At 47.4% G+C, this 19191-nt stretch overlaps 1 protein-coding gene across 2 annotated transcripts in view; it reads right to left on the minus strand.

The window, feature by feature from the left end:
• meltf (melanotransferrin) overlaps positions 1-19191 on the minus strand; it is a 64991-nt gene that overhangs the window by 29209 nt on the left and 16591 nt on the right. For both annotated transcript variants that reach the window (XM_089001173.1, XM_089001172.1), the window contains exons 6-7: positions 17437-17504; positions 17148-17332 (exon numbers count right to left, since the gene is read on the minus strand). In XM_089001173.1, the coding sequence (XP_088857299.1) occupies positions 17148-17332; positions 17437-17504 (253 nt within the window). The remainder of the gene's footprint in view (positions 1-17147; positions 17333-17436; positions 17505-19191) is intronic.

Below are 19191 nucleotides of genomic sequence, written 5' to 3' on the forward strand. Positions count from 1 at the left end.
AAGGAAGCCCCTTTATGTCCAAGGTCATGAAGGACCTATGTGCCCTGCTCAAGGTCAAGCAGCTCAAGGTCAAGCATCTACCACCCACAGACGGATGGGTTGGTAGAACGGTTAAACAAGACCCTCAAGGCCATGATGAGGAAAGTGATCAAAGAAGATGGCCGAAACTGGGATCAACTGCTGCCGTACTTGCTGTTTGCCGTGAGGGAGGTACCACAGTCTTCTACTGGTTTTTCACCCTTTGAGCTGTTGTACTTTTACAGACCCCGGGGACTGCTGGATATCGCCAAAGAGGCGTGGGAAGAGCAGCCGTGCCGATAACGTACCCTCATCGAGCATGTGGGGGACATGAGGGAAAGGATGAAGGCCATTTATCCTATCGTGCAAGAGCACATGGAAGCGGCCCAACGACAGCAACAAGCCTCCTACAATAGACCTGCCCAGCCTCGAGAGTTCAAGCCAGGGGAGTGCCAGGGGAGTGCTGGTCTTGGTGCCAACTGTGGAGTGCAAATTCCTGGCATCCTGGCAGGGGCCCTTTGAGGTCATCGAACGCATGGGGGAGGTAAACGACAAGGTGAGGCAACCTGGTAAGAGGAAACCTGAGCAGATTTATCACGTTAACCTCCTAAAGAAATGGCATGCCAGAGAGGCGCTGTTCAGTTGTCTCCCCCCAGCGAAGCTAAGGAACCGGCAAGAGAAGATCTCCAGATGGGTCCAAGTTTCTCCCCACACCAACGCCAGCTGATGCTCGAATTGGTCAAGCGTAACCAAGACGTCGTCTCCTCCATACCTGGGCACACAGAGGTGGTGCAACATGAGATACGCACCATACCTGGAAAAACAGTACACCAGCGTCCATACCGTGTGCCGGAGGCCCGTAAGGTCGCAATTCAGGAGGAGATAAGGAAGATGCTAGAACTTGGAGTAATTGAGGAGTCCCAAAGTGCCTGGGCAAGTCCGATCGTGTTGGTTCCCAAGCCAGACGGGTCAATATGATTCTGCAATGACTATCGGAAGTTGAATGAGGTGTCTGAATTTGATGCGTATCCGATGCCTCGTGTTGATGATCTTATTGACTCCCTGAGACAGGCACACTTCATCACCACTCTCGACCTCACAAAGGGTTATTGGCAGGTGCCCCTGACCCCAGCATCAAAGGAGAAGACAGCCTTCGCCACACCTGAGGGACTCTACCAGTACACCAGGCTCCCGTTTGGTCTCCATGGAGCACCCGCCACGTTTCAGCGCCTAATGGATCGGATTCTCACCCCCCACAAGAGGTACGCGGCAGCATACTTGGATGATGTTGTCATACGGAGTCCTGACTGGGAGAGTCACTTACCCAGAGTGCAAGCTGTGATTGACTCCCTCAGAAAAGCAGGTCTCACAGAAAACCCGAAAAAGTGCAGGTTGGCATTTGGCGAGACCAACTACCTGGGCTACACTATAGGACGGGGGCTGGTGAAGCCTCAAGAAGCAAAACTCCGGGCTATACAAGATTGGCCCCAACCCCTTACCAAGAAGCAGGTGAGGTCGTTCTTAGGCATGGCTGGCTACTATAGATGCTTTATCGCTGACTTTGCAACTAAAGCAGCCCCCATGACAGAATTGACGACCAAAAAACACTCCCGATTGGTGAAATGGAGCCCAGAGGCCGAAATGGCCTTCGTCAATCTAAAACAGACTTTCACACACTGCATCTTCACAGCAAGACCCCCAGCCGCCCGTGAACCCGGCATCTTCACAGCAAGACCCCTCAAGCCGTGGGTGCCCTGCCCCCCACCGTTAAACCTGCCTTACCCCCGATGGCCAACATCTTCCAAGTCGCCTGGCGAATCTGCAACTAGTTGCATCTTTTATGTCCACGATCGGATATCGGGAAGACGCTTCATGGTCACTGACGTCAGCGTTCTTCCTCAGTCTCCTGCAGAGCGCCATGGCAGCGCGATCAACTCCACCGTCGCCGATGACCGGCCTGTCTGTGCCCGGCAGCACGACCAATCCGACGCTCCTTCATCCTCACGCTCCCTCATCGATTCACCGACTTGACCAACCCCAGCCGGACGGCTCCGTGTTGAGAAGACCTTCCGGATTAGACTCGACGGCTGCGAGGTAAGTTTCCATCCATCGACTCAAACCAGGACTCATTGCCGTGCTCCCGTAACACCTTCAGCCACCACCAAAACTTCCTCGGCCACCTGTCAGAGATATGACAGTCAGACACCGTGGACAGAGACTCGGAACCAGAAAGATCGTCCCCACTGCCGGCAGGAGACGCAGTCATCAATGACATAAGTCTGAATTCTCTGAAATTTTGGAGGCTCGTCCGGGATGGCAACGCGTCTCCTGCGGTGAGCGGTCTCCGGCGACTGTGAAGAACTAGTGCACCGGCGAAGCCATCAAGATTTAGAGAGGACCTCCTTTTCTTGGGGCCAGAAGCCAGGCCTGCTCGCCAGGTGAGACGCCAACGCCATCCCAACGAATCTGGGCAGGCTTGGGACTGAAAGGATCGTCTCCAAAAATTGGAGGAGGTCAGTCTGATAAACGATAGTACAAGCCTATTTGTCTGGGTCTTGGAAGATTTTGGATGGTACAAGCCTATTTGTTTGGGTTTGGAAGATTGGATAGTACAGCCCTTTGAAGGACTGGAAGAATAAAACTAAAAATTAAGCTAGTTTCTGTTGTAGTGAGAGTGCTGAACTGACCTTAGTTTTTGGGGACACAAGGTCTGATCATCCTTGTGTCTGTGTGTCCGTGTGTCTGTGAATGTGTGAGTCAATGTGTGAGCATGCGGTTCTGTGAGTAAAGCTTGCGAGCTTGACTGTGTCTCTGCCTGTGTGCCTGTGTGAGTCAATGTGTGAGCATGCGGGTCTGTGAGTAAAGCTTGCGAGCTTGACTGTGTCTGTCGCGCGCGGGCTGTTTCGGCCGTGAGCGCATCTGAGTGTCATTGGAATTGCGATAACGTGTCGTAATTCATATAATATACAGTGGGATTCAAACAGCAGACTTTTGTGGATGCAATATGCAAGTTCTCCTTACCCGATCATGTCACATCTCGTCGCCGTCCTGGGCGCGCCCCGCCCCTCCTCTCACCTCCTCCGCTGCTCCCTGGAGACGGCCCCTCCCATCATCACGCCCCTGGGTTCCCACAGCTGTTTGTCATTCCCTTGATTGTGCCTTCTGACTATATTAGCCGATCACACATTACCGTCTCCGTCGGAGTATTCAGAAAGCTACCCTCGCGACTACCCTCCGTCAGGTCTGCATTATTCTTTTGTCTTCATTCATCTTCCGTTGTGTTGTTTTGGCATTTGTGTCTCAGTAAAGACTTCTCTTGGCTCACGAGTATCTGTCTCGCCGTGTACTTTGGATGCGAACTCCCCGCTTTCCCTCGTCACTTGAGTCCTGTCCCCCAAGCCTCAAGAGACATAACATAATACTCCGACTAGCTATGGATCCCGCCGGCGAAGACAGATACCTCGCCGCCCTCGCCATGCAAGCGGAGCGTTCGAGCCAGATGGCGCAAGCCATCGCGGAACTCCGCCAAGTCACAACTTCGCTGGCTCGACGCTTCGAGACGGTCGAGACACAACTGGCAGCCCTCACAACCCAGATCTCCCCGCCCGTGGGTGGGCGCACGCTTCAGCTACCTAACCCCTCGCGCTACGCAGGAGAAACCGAGCGCTGCGCGCAATTCTTAATGCAATGCAAGCTCGTGTTTGATCAACAGCCGCACGCCTACGTCAGCGACGAGGCTAAGGTAGCCTTCATCACTAGCCTGCTCACAGGAGACGCCGAGACATGGGTGCTGGCCGTCCGGGAGTCCCGACCGGAGCTTTGCACCTCATACCAGGACTTTGTGGCCGAGATGCACCGGGTCTTCCATCATCCGGTCACGGAGGTCGAGGTGGAGGGAAGACTTCTCGACTGTGTCCAAGGTCCTCGCTCAGCCGCGGAGTACTCTGTCGCCTTCCGGATTCTGGCCGCTGGCAGCGGCTACGGCGACCGAGCGTTGATGGGGGTGTTTCGTCGCGGCCTGAACACCGAGATCAAAGACGAACTGGCAACTGATCGACATCGTCATCGGGCTGGATCACCGGCTCCGGGAGCGACAGAGGGAACTGAGCGGCCAGCGGTCCGGCGCGCCACGTAGCCGGTCGAGGACAACTAACCCCGGCAGTGAGCGCGTGCGACGTCTGGAGGGTTCCCCCGAACCCATGCCGATCGGCGGGGGGAGCGACCGCATCAACCCCGGGGCTCGCCGCACCCAAGGCCCCCAACCAAAGACCTCCGGCACCTGTAAGTCCCCGTCGAAAAGGCGACCACGGCGACCACTGGAGGCCAAACCCCCTACCCCCGTGACGCGATTGGAGCTGGAAAGTGAATTATTTGGCCCTTCCAGGTCCCAAACCGTGCGGGCACTAGTGGATTCGGGGGCTGACGGGTGCATCATCGATCCCTAGCTAGCGGACTCGCTGGGCTGTCAGCTTTTCGACCTCCTTACCCCCAAGGAGATCGTAGACCTAGACGGTAGACTGTTAGCCCGCGTCACGCAGATCACTGCCCCGCTTAAACTCTGGGTAGCGGGGAACCACGTAGAGCACCACCAATTTTTTGTTATGCCCTCCCGGAACGCGCCGTTGGTATTGGGTCTTTCCTGGCTCTATACCCATGACCCGTCTATTTCCTAGGAGGGTCCCACCATTCAGGGCTGGAGCCCCTACTGCCACGCCAACTGCCTACGGTCAGCAACGGCAGGGCGAGACCCCTCCCGCGGTGGCCCGCCCGAGTCCATCTGCCTCAAGGGGGTGCCATCGTGCTACCACGACCTGCGGGAGGTGTTCAGCAAGGACAACGCCCAATCCCTGCCACCCCACCGACCGTATGACTGTGCGATAGAACTGCAGCCAGGGGATCCCCTACTGGACTCCAGACTTTTTCATATATCCCAACCCGAACGAGAAGCCCTGAGCACATATATAGACTCCTCCCTTGCGGCTGGACTCATTCGGCCATCGCGGTCTCCGTTGGGCACGGGGTTCTTCTTTATCGACAAGAAGGACGGCACCCTGCGCCCGTGTGTCGACTACCGGAGTCTGAACGACATCACCATCCGCAATAAATACCCCTTCCCCCTCATGGACTCAGCATTCACGCCCCTTCAGTCAGCTACCATTTTTTCTAAATTAGACCTCCGCAGTGCCTACCATTTGGTCCGCATCCGAGAGGGGGATGAATGGAAGACAGCATTTAAAACACCTTTAGGGCATCGTTGTACTAAATTCATCCTGTCTACTTGATAACTAATGTTAAGCAGATTCCTTACTTACAGACAGTGTATTGTATTGTAGTCGCCGAAACATGTCAGGTATTTGAACACCGACAATACACTGTCTGTAAGTAAGGAATCTGCTTAACATTACCTTTAGGGCATTTCGAGTATCTGGTGATGCCGTTTGGACTCACGAACGCCCCCGCCGTTTTCCAAAATTTGATAAATGATGTACTCAGGAACTTCCTCAATGTTTTTGTTTTTGTGTATTTAGATGACATTCTCATTTTCTCTCATTCTGCAGAAGAACACCGGCAACACGTCCGACGGGTCCTGGCGCGGCTCCTGCAAAACCGGCTCTACGTGAAGGCAGAGAAGTGCGAGTTCCATGTCCGCTCTCTGTCCTTTCTAAGGTTCGTTGTGGAGCAGGGGCAGCTCAGGGCCGACCCCGCGAAGACCAAAGCGGTGGTAGAATGGCCGACCTCGAAGACGCGAAAACAGCTCCAGCGGTTTCTGGGGTTTGTTAACTTCTACCGCCGCTTCATTCGGGGGTATAGTCAGAAGGCACTCCCCCTCACTAACCTCACTTCCACCAAGATTCCTTTTAGGTGGACGCCCGATGCTGAGGGGGCATTCAACCGCCTCCGTCTAGCATTCACCAATCCCCCCGTCCTGCGTCATCCCGACCCAGACCTCCCGTTTTCGGTCGAGGTTGAAGCATCCGAGTCCGGAGTAGGGGCCGTCCTGTCCCAGCGCTCTCCCACCGATCAGAAGCTACGCCCATGCGCCTTCTTCTCCCGCCGGCTTAGCCCAGCTGACGCTAACTACGATGTCGGCAACCGGGAACTGTTGGCGGTCGTCCTGGCTCTGCAGGAATGGAGACACTGGCTTGAGGGAGCGAAACACCCCTTCATCGTCTACACGGACCATAAGAATCTGGCGGCCATCCGGTCTGCCAAGAGACTAAACTCACAACGGGCCCGATGGTCACTTTTCCTCACCCGCTTTAACTTTTCTCTCACCTACTGCCCAGGGTCCCAGAACACCAAGCCTGATGCCCTATCCCGCATCCATGAGCTGGCAGAGAGGGAGGAGACCACCGCTAACATCCTGCCGGTCCAGCGCATCATGGGCACCCTGAGGTGGGAGGTATAGAGGAAAGTCCAGCAAGCCCAGGGGAAGACTCCCATCCCCAGGGGTTACCCTACGGATCGCCCGTTCGCCCCCCCCCCCCTACGCACAGAGGTGCTCATCTGGGGGCACACCTCCAAGATAGCCTGTCGCCCGGGGGTCAACAGGACGATCCAACTCATCGCCCAAAGGTTCTGGGGGCCGGGGTTCAGGAGGGACATCACCCTATTCGTGAAGGCCTGCCCGACCTGTGCCCGTGGGAAAGCCTCTCACCAGCCCCCGGCGGGACTCCTCCAACCGCTACCGGTACCGTCCAGACCCTGGTCTCACATCTCCGTCGACTTCGTTACAAGCCTCCCCCCCCTCCCGTGGCAAGACGGTCGTCCTCATCATAGTCGACCGATTCTCCAAGTCGGCCCACTTCGTCTCGTTAACCAGGATGCCGTCCGCTGTTGAGACGGCCCAACTCCTGGTTAACCACGTCGTCCGTCTCCACAGGATTCCGACGGACATCGTGTCGGACCGGGGACCACAGTTCGTGTCCAAGTTATGGAAACGTTTCTGTCGGTCCCTAGGGGCGTCGTCGAGCCTGTCGTCTGGATACCATCCCCAGACCAACGGACAGACGGAGAGGAAGAACCAGGACATGGAGGCGGCCCTCCGGTGCGTCTGCCTCCACAACCCGGCGTCATGGGCCCTTCACCTACCCTGGGTGGAGTACGCCCACAACTCCCTGGTCTCCGCAGCCACAGGTCGGTCCCCATTCATGTCCGCCTATCAGCCGCCCCTGTTTCCCACCCAGGAGGGCCAGGTGGAGGTCCCGTCTATTGAACATCACCTCAGACGGGCCCACCGAGTCTGGAGGGAGACCAGGGACGCCCTGACTGCCTTCTGACTATATTAGCCGATCACACATTACCGTCTCCGTCGGAGTATTCAGAAAGCTACCCTTGCGACTACCCTCCGTCAGGTCTGCATTATTCTTTTGTCCTCATTCATCTTCCGTTGTGTTGTTTTGGCATTTGTGTCTCAGTCAAGACTTCTCTTGGCTCACGAGCATCTGTCTCGCCGTGTACTTTGGATCCGAACTCCCCGCTTTCCCTCGTGACTTGAGTCCTGTCCCCCAAGCCTCAAGAGACATAACAGATCGGGGGTTTAAGGAGGAGAAACCACAAATGTAAATTTCAATTGCTGTCCCAGTAATAGAGTCCGCCCTATGCATTTAAGAACTGGACCAAATTCATAGAAGCAATAAAAAAAGAGCGAGAGAAGGGGGACGTCGCGAAAATTGAACGCTAATAATTCGCTCTGCTTCGGTATTAATGAAAATTTAATTTGCCGCCGGCACCTAAATATTTTGTTTAAAAAAAAAAACACACCGGAACGAGATTGCGATTTCCTGTAAATTACAGAGAAGTCGAGGCACGAACATGGCTACGCGGCAATGTTCCCTCTAATTTTTCATGTGTCTGAGCAGACACGCAAGCTCCCTGAGCACACTGAGGACCACGGTGAGCAACATCAGAGGTGTACTAGTGATGTGTCGTTCGCGAGCGAGCCGGTTCTTAGAGGATCTCTGAGGTGAACAAACAGAGCCGATTCCTAACTGAGGAGCCATTTGGGGGGCAAAAGAGCCGAGCCAAAAGAACCGGCTCTCTGAAATTCCCATCACTAATGAGTACGGTGTGGCTACACTACAGTTTCACGCCAGTATCACGGCGCATATGGGCAGGGCACATTCGCACCGTTCTGCTCCGATTGGCTGCGTCACGTACGTAAATTGTTCGGCATTATTGGCTGGATACCTGTAACTCATTGAGTTACATTGCAAAATGTGCGCTGCATAGATGTTCTTGTGTGCTGAGTTATGTGCAAGATGTGCGCAATTGCGCACGCGCGCAGTTTAGAGAGAACATTGCTACGCGGAAGTCTTCCCGTTTTTGGCAAGGGGTTAAATCATATCAGTTGCCAGTCTGCCTCGATGAAGAAGAATTTGTTAGGAAAAAAACGATTGGTTGATATAGACGTTGAAGGATCGACACTGTTTGTTCAAGTAAATATTTACGACGCAGAAAAAAATAGATGGAAGACCAGACATGAAAAAAGGGAAAAAAGTTAGCCCGATGCGTGTTTCGGTCCGCAGATCTCAGGCAGTTTAGGGGCGCCCCGAACGTATAAAAAGTTGACAACACACTTGTTTCTGCTTTGGACAGACGAAGTGCTGGAATGTGGTCAGTCCTACTCGGACATTCGAAATCAAACTGCCTTCGATCTGAGGTGCCGAAATAAGGCTGATAAATTAATGCTAGTCGATGGCAAACACCGAATCGATAATGCGATATAATTGTGCCGATAAAAAGAGAATAACTTTATTCTGAAAGATATGCTAGCTGAACTAAAACGTTATTAAATTATAAAGATTGGCAAAAGGCAAATTTAGCATATTATGGCCGTATGGTTGTAGGGCCTGAAGGCAAGAAAACTGCCAATATTATTTTGAAATGGACGCGGGCCGCATTTTCGCACAGGTAAAAATGGGAGTTGGGCCCAAAAAAAGTCCCAAAGTATCGGTTTTTAGACTTCAGAGGGTAACGTGAGTTAGAATTTTACATTTTATATCGGGTAAGGAGAGACAAAACATCATATGGATGGATGGCATTCTATTGGAATGCGTGTTGTGTGGAATTGTGATTGATATTGATACATGGAGAAGGATTATGATGGTTCGAGAAAATATGCTCTAAAATGAAGTAAACAATACGATGAAAAATTAGAAATTCTTTTCGTGTATGCGGGAAGGCATGTTATATGTTTTTGTGTACTGTTGATTTTTGACTGCCTCACTTGGGCAATATATATAGCAAAAAAGAAAAGGTCTATAATTCATCATTGCCGCAGTGGGACAAAATGTGAGGATGGGATGCTTTGGTAAAGTGGAAGTGTAAAAATAATGATGTTTTGAGGTTTGAGTTAACTTGTTGCAATTTTTTCCCTTTCAGTCACAGGGGATAGAGAGAAGCGGTGTTGACCACTTTTCCGCATACGTTTTGTTTTGATGCAGTTGCGAGCTAGCAGTTGTTCTCGAGTGGTGATTACTGATGGTTCTGGAAATAAAAGGTGAGCTGTGTCAACGACATATAATAACTGGATACATCCTAGACTGAACGGAATTAGATTAGAAATAAGGAGCTGATGGGTTAAACCTGGGTGGCCCAGTCGTCGAGTGGTTAGCACACCGGCTTTACAGTGCAGAGGTCACCGCTTCGTGTCCCGGTCCGGCCTCCCTGTGTGGAGTTTGCATGTTCTCCCCGGACCTGCGTGGGTTTTCTCCGGGTCCTCCGGTTTCCTCCCACACTCCAAAAACATGCATGGCAGGCAGATTGACCACTCCAAATTATTTCTAGGTGTGAGTGTGAGCGTGACTGTTGTATGTCTTTGTGTGCCCTGCGATTGGCTGGCAACCAATTCAGGGTGTCCCCCGCCTCGTGCCCGAAGACAGCTGAGATAGGCTCCAGCAACCCCCGCGACCCTAATGAGGAATAAACGGTACGGAAAATGAGATGAGATGGGTTAAACCTGTTGGCAGTGAAGGAAATACATTTATTTAGCCACATTAAACATTGCTCAATATAAACATAGTAAGTTTAGTTTGTGTAAGTATTGCTTTGCTTGTAATTAGATAGATAACAGAACAAAGAGGTTGGTTGTAGACATGTGTTTCAGGTGCCGGGAGATCTGAAAGGAGCAGGCTGGCAGAAACAAAGGAAGTGTGATATGACAACATAACCAAATGCTGGGCAGCACAGATGAAAGGTGTTGGGGTAATTCGCTATACGACATCAAAAGGAACTGACCAAACACTAACTCGGCAGGACGGAACTTTTGATTCTTATCAGGGCGGCCTGTGACTCTGTTCAAAATTTACGATGCAACTGTCGAGACTGTACAAGACTTCCCATTGTGGGGTGAAAGTGAAACAAACAGTGGGCATTCCCATGCAGTATACTAGTTTGAAACCATCTGACTGAGCAAGAACACTGATGAATGAAAAATTAAAGCTTAATTAATTTGAGTGAATTAATATAATATAAACATGGTAACAGCATAATCCTTCGTACTGAAACAGATGGAACTGGCTCGGCGATTGATAAAAAGAAAAAGTAAGAAAGAATTAATAATGATACCAATTAATTTCTAAATTTGCGAATTAGGAGACTTAACATAGAGATAAAAAACAAACAGTCAGAAATAGAAACTTATTATCAGCGATTACAAACTAATCTTACCCACAAAATCTATCAGGAAGTGTGTGAATTTACTAAATCCGGTTATATGAGGCACCACAGCAAAACCAAAGAGAGACAAAAGGGTAAATTTCAAAAATTACTTTTACTGAAACAATCTCAGCTACTGGTAAACACGCGTAAAATTAGGTATGAACAGTTTGCAAGGGAGAATTGGATCAAAAATTTGTCAGACAGAGATCTCTCAGAGACAGAAAAGGCAGTACTTACCAAAGGTTTAAATTTCTCAGTGACTCCTAAAACTATACCTACAATAGATTATATCACAGCTACTGAATCGGCTATTAAAAATAACAAACTTTCGTATGCAGAGGCAGATGATCTACGCATTAAAATATCAGCTCTTCTCAGTAGTGCCAAACTTCCTCCGTCCAACATAACATTAGAAGAGAGAAAGGCGTTAACTACTCTACAAAAAGACAAAAATATTACTATTTTGCCAGCAGACAAGGGCAGATGCACAGTGCTGCTCAACACATTGGATTATGAAGACAAAATAAATAGGTTAATCAGTGATTCTAACACGTATGAGCAACTAAAAAGGGACCCTTCCAATAGATACAAGAAAGAAATGATTGACTGTCTCCAAAAGCTAGAGAAAGGAAAACATATAGATAAACAGATGTATTTTAGATTATACCCGGGAGAGGCCACGCCATGTATCTATGGCCTGCCAAAAATACATAAAGAAGGGTTCCCCCTCCGACCCATTGTTTGTAGCATTGACTCCTCTACATACAATGTAGCCAAATATTTAAAAACTATTTTAGCTCCGTTGGTTGGTAACACAGAATACCACGTAGAGAACACCACAGGGTTTGTAGAGAGGATCAAAGACCTCATATTGGAACCTGAGGAAACTTTGGCATCATACGATGTGACTTCTCTCTTTACATCTGTCCCAACCCCAGCAGCAGTCTCAGTGGTGAGGACGAGGCTGCTGGCGGATGTTTCTCTGCATGAAAGAACCAAACTGAAACCGGATCACATCTGCCAATTATTAGAAATCTGCCTTAATACTACGTATTTTCAATTTCGGGAAAAATTTTATAAACAAATCCATGGTTGTGCTATGGGCTCACCAGTTTCACCCATAGTGGCTAATCTTTACATGGAAGAGATGGAGAAACAGGCCCTCACATCCTTCCCAGGGACAAAACCTCGACACTGGTTTAGATATGTGGACGATACTTTTGTCATAATTAAGAAACAAGAAATTCAATCCTTCACAGATCATCTCAACTCTGTAGACTTCAACATTAAATTTACTCGTGAGGACATTCAAGAGAACCAACTAGCCTTCTTGGATTGTAAAGTAATTATAAAAGAGGACAGAGCGCTAAAAACAGAAGTCTTTAGGAAGGCTACGCACACTGACCAATACTTACTTTTTTACTCTAACCACCCTTTACAACATAAACTAGGAGTTATCAGAACCCTCCAGCATAGGGCTAAACTAATACCAACTAGCACTGAAGGTAGAGAAAAGGAGTCAAAACATATCAGGAGAGCACTCACTAACTGTGGGTACCCTCAGTGGTCATTCAACAAATGTCAAAAAGAAAGAATAGCGAACGAAACCAATAATTCTCAAGATTCTAAAAGGAGAGGAGTAGCAGTACCGTACATTGCAGGAGTTTCTGAAAAATTACAAAGAGTCCTTTGGCAACATAAAATTCCTACTTATTTCAAACCGATAAACACGTTAAGGCAAAAATTAGTGCATCCAAAAGATAGGCTACCAAATGAAAAACAAAGTAATGTAGTTTATTCCATACATTGTAAGAATGAAAATTGTAAAGAGCAGTACATTGGGGAGACTCAACAAATTCTCAAAAAAAGACTTTATCAACATCGCAGGGATAATACTAGTGGGCCTCAATCGGCAGTACATTTGCACCTAAAAGCTACTAACCACTCATTTGACGACAATGAGGTTAAAATCTTAGCGAAAGAACATAGATGGTTTGAAAGGGGGGTAAAAGAGGCGATTCTTATAAAACAACAAAATCCTTCATTAAACCGGTCGGGTGGTGTGAGGTTCAATTTGGATCGTTCATACAATAGCCTGCTCAGGCAAAACAGGTTAGGCAACTTTCGCAATGCTGATGAGGGTCGTTATGCTGATGAGGTGATACCGGGGGGAGTGGGGGTAATAGGCCAATCGTTAGTCAGGAATGTAGGAACAATCAGTGGGGCCACAGGGGGGGTCCCGCGCCCCCCCCCCCCCCCAACCTGAGAGTAGGGACCTATCATAGCTGTGTCCGGCGCCACTAGGTCTGGACATTAGGGATATATAAATGGGGCCGATACGACCAGTCAGACTTTAGTTCGCTGACGAAGTCTCTTGGATAGGAGGCGAAACGTCCGAAACCTTCACTTTTGTACAGATGACGGCTGAAGAAACCTTCTCATCGATGGACCACTCCTGTACGACTGAGAGCTTACACAGACGCAATGATACCAATTCTATTTTCGAACTGATAACTGCTATGCGACTGTGGGATCAGATTCAGCCTTTATAAACTTGATTCAATGATTGAAATTATTGAAATTACGTCAATTGTTTATGTGTGGACACCATATTTGATCTGTAAAGTACAAAGTGATGTTTGAAAAATGCAAACTCAATTCTATCTCTCCTCCACCTCAGATGGCGCTACCTGGCAAATTCATTTTTGTATTTTATTTTATGTGCAGTGATCCCGTATCAAGGCCCAGAAGGTGACTGTCGGAATGTCCAGGCTACAAATCGACTTGTCACATTTTTGAGAAGACAAGATAGGAACGCCTTTAATTGCACCGCACACATTCGGGGAATTTGCGGGAAGCTATGCTCCTCTAATTAAGAAAAACTAACAAACAAACAGAAAAATCTGACCAAATGTAAATTAATGTGTCCAAGTTCCAGCACAGCTGGCCCATCCCTCTAGCTCCACTTCAACATTATGGCCGGCCGGCTGCAAAGGCCGGACCAAGTTGGCATGGCTGTGGGGCGGTAGGATGAGTGCCAGAGGGCGCGTCCGAGGAAATCTCTGGAATCAAGCCGGCTGTTCAAATTGTGGTGATGTAAAAGAAAAGGACTCTGAATGCACAGCCACTTGCATCCACCCGTTCAGACAAGCTCCACGATGTCCACAGCACTGTCAAGCCACAAAGCCAAGACATCCCACCTGCTCCCTGGGATAGAGACTCAACTGAAAATGCTTGCTGCTGGCCTCACAGAAATGAACTTGAGAAAGCTGAAACACATTTGCAACCACCCGTTCAGCGATCAGGCTCCACAAAGCCAAGAGACGTCCCATCTGCTCTCTGGGATGGAAACTCAACTGGAAAGCGCGCTGCTGGAATCACAGAACTGAACCTGAGAAAGGTGAAGCATGATTTGCTGCAGAAATGGACTCTGAATGAACAATCTCTCACAATGCAACTCCTCTGCAACCACTCCTGAAGCAGTTACTGGCTTTGATCCCTTGATTTCCTCCGCATGACCTGACCGACCTAATGATAATCACCCCACTTCACAATGCCTTAGACACATTTGAAAACGAGATTGATCCCTATTCTAATTTCCATTGGTGTGTGTGGAGGATGTGGCAGCCGCGTGGAGCTGTCAGAAAGCTCATTTATTGGTATTGTGGAACCGGAACACACACATTTTTCTCACACTGAAATTGGTAGTGGACGATATCCCGGACGAGCCCCCAAAATGTCAGAGATATGACAGTCAGATACCGTGGACAGAGACTCGGAACCAGAAAGATCGTCCCCACTGCCGGCAGGAGACGCCGTCGTCAATGACATACGTCTGAATTCTGCGCCCCTCTGCCAAGCTATTTATTAAGAATACATACAAATTAAAGTGATACATTAGTAAAAAATAGTTTTCTTGATTAGCATACCAAGCCTCTGGGCGTTCTGAGCAATAAAACATTGTATTTCCCATACTTATCAGTTTGTATCCTGGCTAAAAACCTCTGTGTGAAAAGGAGTTTGAAGTCCTAAATTACCCCTGTGATAAAAGACTTCCCCAGGTCGTAAATGACCCCTGTGAGGCTGGCCGTTTACATTGCTGTGTCCGTTGACCCGACTGACACGATTGCCCGTGCCACACTTGTGTATTGAGTCAGAAGGATACAACAGCATGAAACTTTTAAATATGAAAACTTCTTATGCTCTAATCTCTATCACCACCTCCCCACCGACGCCAGCCGTGCCCGGTGATCGACCGTCATTGTGCCTGGCCTTTCCGTTTAGCTGAACGACTTTCATTTTTCTTGATTTTTCCTTCATTGCTTTCACCGAATTTGGAACAAGGAGGGAAGCCCTGTGGCGTCACATGTGCACACCCCGGCGCAGATGTATGTACGCCTTTGAAGTTCGCTGTTCAACCCTTTGATGTCTTTCATGCCCTTTGATGTCTTTCAGCGCGCCTCAGCCTGGCGCATTTCCCACACATGAAAATGGGTATAAAAGTAGCATCGGGACAGAGAGATCGGGGGAATCACGGGAGCAGAATCACACGGACTCTGACTCAGACGCACGCACCGACTCGCAGAGCCCCGCACTGCGTCGGACGGAGTTCACAGCACGCCTTGCTCGACTCCACGCCACAATCAAGCTCTGGGTCACATTACATCAGTGTGTCACTTGCCTCGGAGAACTGACAACGAACCTACTTACAATTAAAGAGAACCATCAAACTCTTTATTGTTGAGCCAGCCAGGTCTCTTCCTCAGCTCCATTCAGAGAGTTGATTGGGCTGAGGAGGAGAAAAAAAGTCCTCCTGGCTGGCTCGCCAATAAAGAGTTTGATGCTTCTCTTTATTTGTAAATTGTTAGTCTCTGCGAGTTGCGTGCGTGTGAGTCAGAGTCCGTGTGATTCTGCCCCGTAATTCCCCCGATCTCTCTGTCCCACGCTTCTTATATACCCTTTGACTGCGCAGGAATACGTCAGGCTGACTTGAAAGACATCAAAGGCGCACTTCAAAGTCGTACACACGTCAGCGTACACAGTGTACACATGTGACGCCACAGGGCCTTTATGCATTAAGAGAGACCCAAATTTCAAATTCTGAAATGTTTTTTATTCAATTGCATATTATAACAAAAAAACAACAGTAATATACATTGATTATATCAGTGTCTGAAACTCATGACAAAAAGTTACCGGACACCAGGGCAGACAACTCTGAAAAGAGCCTGCCTCATTTTTCACAACTTGAAGCACAATAAGACGACAAATCGCAAAAAACATTGTTGCAAAGTATTAAGGATTTTTTTTTTATTAAGGATGTACCTACCTCAAATTCTCCTTTGCTTAATTTATCGTTAATATCCCTTGCTGATGATTTTGCTCCAGTTGTCGTTTGTCCATACACTGTTCGGCATGTTGCACAATGCAATATTTATGTTGCGACGTCTGCTACAAGCCATGTGAACTGCTCTTTCCACCAATAATAATAATAACAATAATAATAATAATAATAATAATAATAATAATAATAATAATAATAATAATAATAATTAATAATAATACATGTACTTGCTAAGCGCCTTTCAAAACTCTCAAGGACACTTTACAGTCACGGGATAATGTACGTTTACGTTTTGTAGCCACATAAATTTTGTTACCTTCTTTTGAATCTTTCTTCTGGGGCTGAGGTTCTGTGCACGGTCTTGTAACGCTCGGGAAAGTCCGGAAGCAGGAAGCAGGCTTCTGATTGGCTGCTGTGTCAAGTATGCAAATTGCCACACAAACCGAAATTCCCAAATTTCCAAACCAAACAAAGATTTTGAAATAATTTATTCCAATTTCAAAATCTTCGTTCAACCGTTTGCTTTACTAAAAAAAGCAAACGTTTGATTTGAAAAAATAAAATATTTTGTTTTTTTCAAAAATGTTGTCGGCCACCCGGGCGGAGACATTTTGTAAATTGTACGCGAAAAAGTTGCATGCCCCGGGCGTCCGGGCAGGCGTTATTTCAGACACTGATAACATGTTTATTTCCTATCAACAAATGCTCAAAAATTTTAAATTATTCAGGAATATAAGATTTGCTCAGACATAAATTGAGTTTTTGAGTTCCTAAATTTTTTGTTTACTCTGCTTTACCTCTGCTTTCCACGAGGTGGATGCCAATCTCCTTGATCTCGTCCAGCGAGAACAGACATTTCGTCTGCTATTGTAATGAGTTGGAAAGCTGGTTTTGTCACGGAAACGTAACAGTTGGTTATTTATATTCACAAAGAAAACTATCCAATAGTATGGGGTCCAGCAACTCCAATGCGTCGACGCATGAGTCAAGCTCACAGAGCAACCAAGCCCCGTGGACGGCTTGATGACGATCATGTGACAATAGTGTCGATTCAGTCCAGGCTGTGTTGACTCAGCACTTTCAGAATGTTGCTACCATAATGGAATGATGTGTTTGGACTTACCAGTCCCTGAGAAAGCATGTTGAACACCACAGAGGGATTGATGTGATTGCCAACCACAATGCCACGGAATGGGATGCGGACGAGATTGCAAGTCTTCCACTGATTGATAGGAAGTCTTCCTCCATCACGACACAAAAGCTCATAGTCTGCTGACTTGTATTTATGTGCCCATTCAGGGCCGTGACCTGGAGGAAAAACAAACCAGCGGTTACAGATCAAGCAACTCATGGTGTCTTCCGGTACGCTGTCTGCATAATATACCCCCTGAGGAAATGAACTCAATCCTTACCATCTGTATTGTCTTCAACTGTTGTGTGTTTGATAAAAGCTACATCTCCTGCGCCTTCAGCCAGACACCTAATCAAGCCGATTAAAATGGGAGTCATTCATTTATGAACAATCACATAACAGGTGTCAAAGGCCACATCTGGCCCGCCACATGACTGTATGTGGCCAGCAAAAACAAATCAAACACGTCAACTACCATGATGATCAAACAAATCTCAACCAACATTTTAAAAATTCACATGGAACAAATAAGCTATACTGTCAGGTTTTTCTTGTAACCAACCCCCCATTACATTAACATAAAGACTAGTTAACTCATTACTGCCATTCCCGAATTTATTCGGGAATTTAAAAGTATGACGTGGAGCGCCATTCCCAAATTTGTTCAGGTTTTGATTTTCCTTGCAGGGGGATGCGGATCAAGCTCCAGTCAGACCTCTGACAATATTTTTCCCTCCCACGAGGGGGCAGTATTTGCTATTTGTACAGCCCCACACCAATCTCAGATACCTCCAGACCCATATCACTTATGAATTAAGTCTTTTTTTCTGATGAAAGAAGAGAGTCTAATGTTTTTTTTTTTTTTACACTGAGTGAAAATGACTAAAACCCTGGCACTGGAGTGTACACATATTTGGTAGTGAATTAGTGAAATAAATCATGTTTTTTTTTTATTTTTATTTTATTTTAGTCATAAAAGCTCTACTTGGGAAACGCAAACTAAAATGAGGCCCATCACAAAAAACACCACTGTTTTACAATCACACCAATGGACAGAAGTGACAGAACCCTATCCAGAATATTGAAACATTGAAATACTAAAGTTGCCACGGTACCGTTATCACAGATGATAATAATAATAATAATAATACATTTCATTTTAAGCGCCTTTCAAAGCTCTCAAGGACACTTTACAGTCACAGACAAGCATAGGTACTATAATAAATTAAATACAATCACAAATAGAATACAATAAATAAAATACACTTATAAATACAAACAAGAGGAAGAGCTACACGTAAAATACAATTCTCAATAGGTGGGTTTTGAGATGGCATTTGAAGGTGGGAAAAGAATCGATGTTACGAATGTTGGGAGGAAGTGAGTTCCGGAGTTTCGGGGCAGAGCAGATGAAAGCCCTGTCCCCCATTGTGCTGAGACAGGCAGATACTGTGAATTTCTGTCATGTTTCTGTTTGTGACCAACAGGTAGTGAGCTTCCCGATTGTGCCGTTGTTGAGAATGCAATGAGAAGAAGGTGAATGACATGAAAAAGTACAAAGTGCGGATGTGACAGCTGTGATGTAAAAGTTTTCAAATAGCTCAATAAATACGTCTGTAAGCTCTCAGTCGTACGGGAGTGTTCCATCGATGAAAAAAATTCTTCAGCCGTCATCTGTACTTCTTTGAAGGTGTCGGACGTTTCGCTTCTTATCCAAATGCTTCCTCAGCGAACTAAAGTCTTTTGCTGATAGTTTAGGCCCTATATATATATATATATATATATATATATCGGAGCCATTCGACTGCCATCGCTGGACACCAAAGGGGCCATTGTGCTTTTTTTGCGCCTGTAATGTATATAATGTATATATATATATATATACAGTAAAGTCTCGTTATATCGATATTCAAGGGAGTCCGAAAAATATCGATATAACCGGGACTATCGATATATCCGACCCTGTTTGCATGTAATTTTCTCCGTGCGTGCATAGAAATAGTATCGATATAACCGGGACTATCGATATATCCGA

The sequence above is a fragment of the Hippocampus bargibanti genome, linkage group LG07 (assembly GCF_051943395.1).
Source record: "Hippocampus bargibanti isolate YZ-2025 linkage group LG07, ASM5194339v1, whole genome shotgun sequence".
NCBI classification, from domain to species: domain Eukaryota; kingdom Metazoa; phylum Chordata; class Actinopteri; order Syngnathiformes; family Syngnathidae; genus Hippocampus; species Hippocampus bargibanti.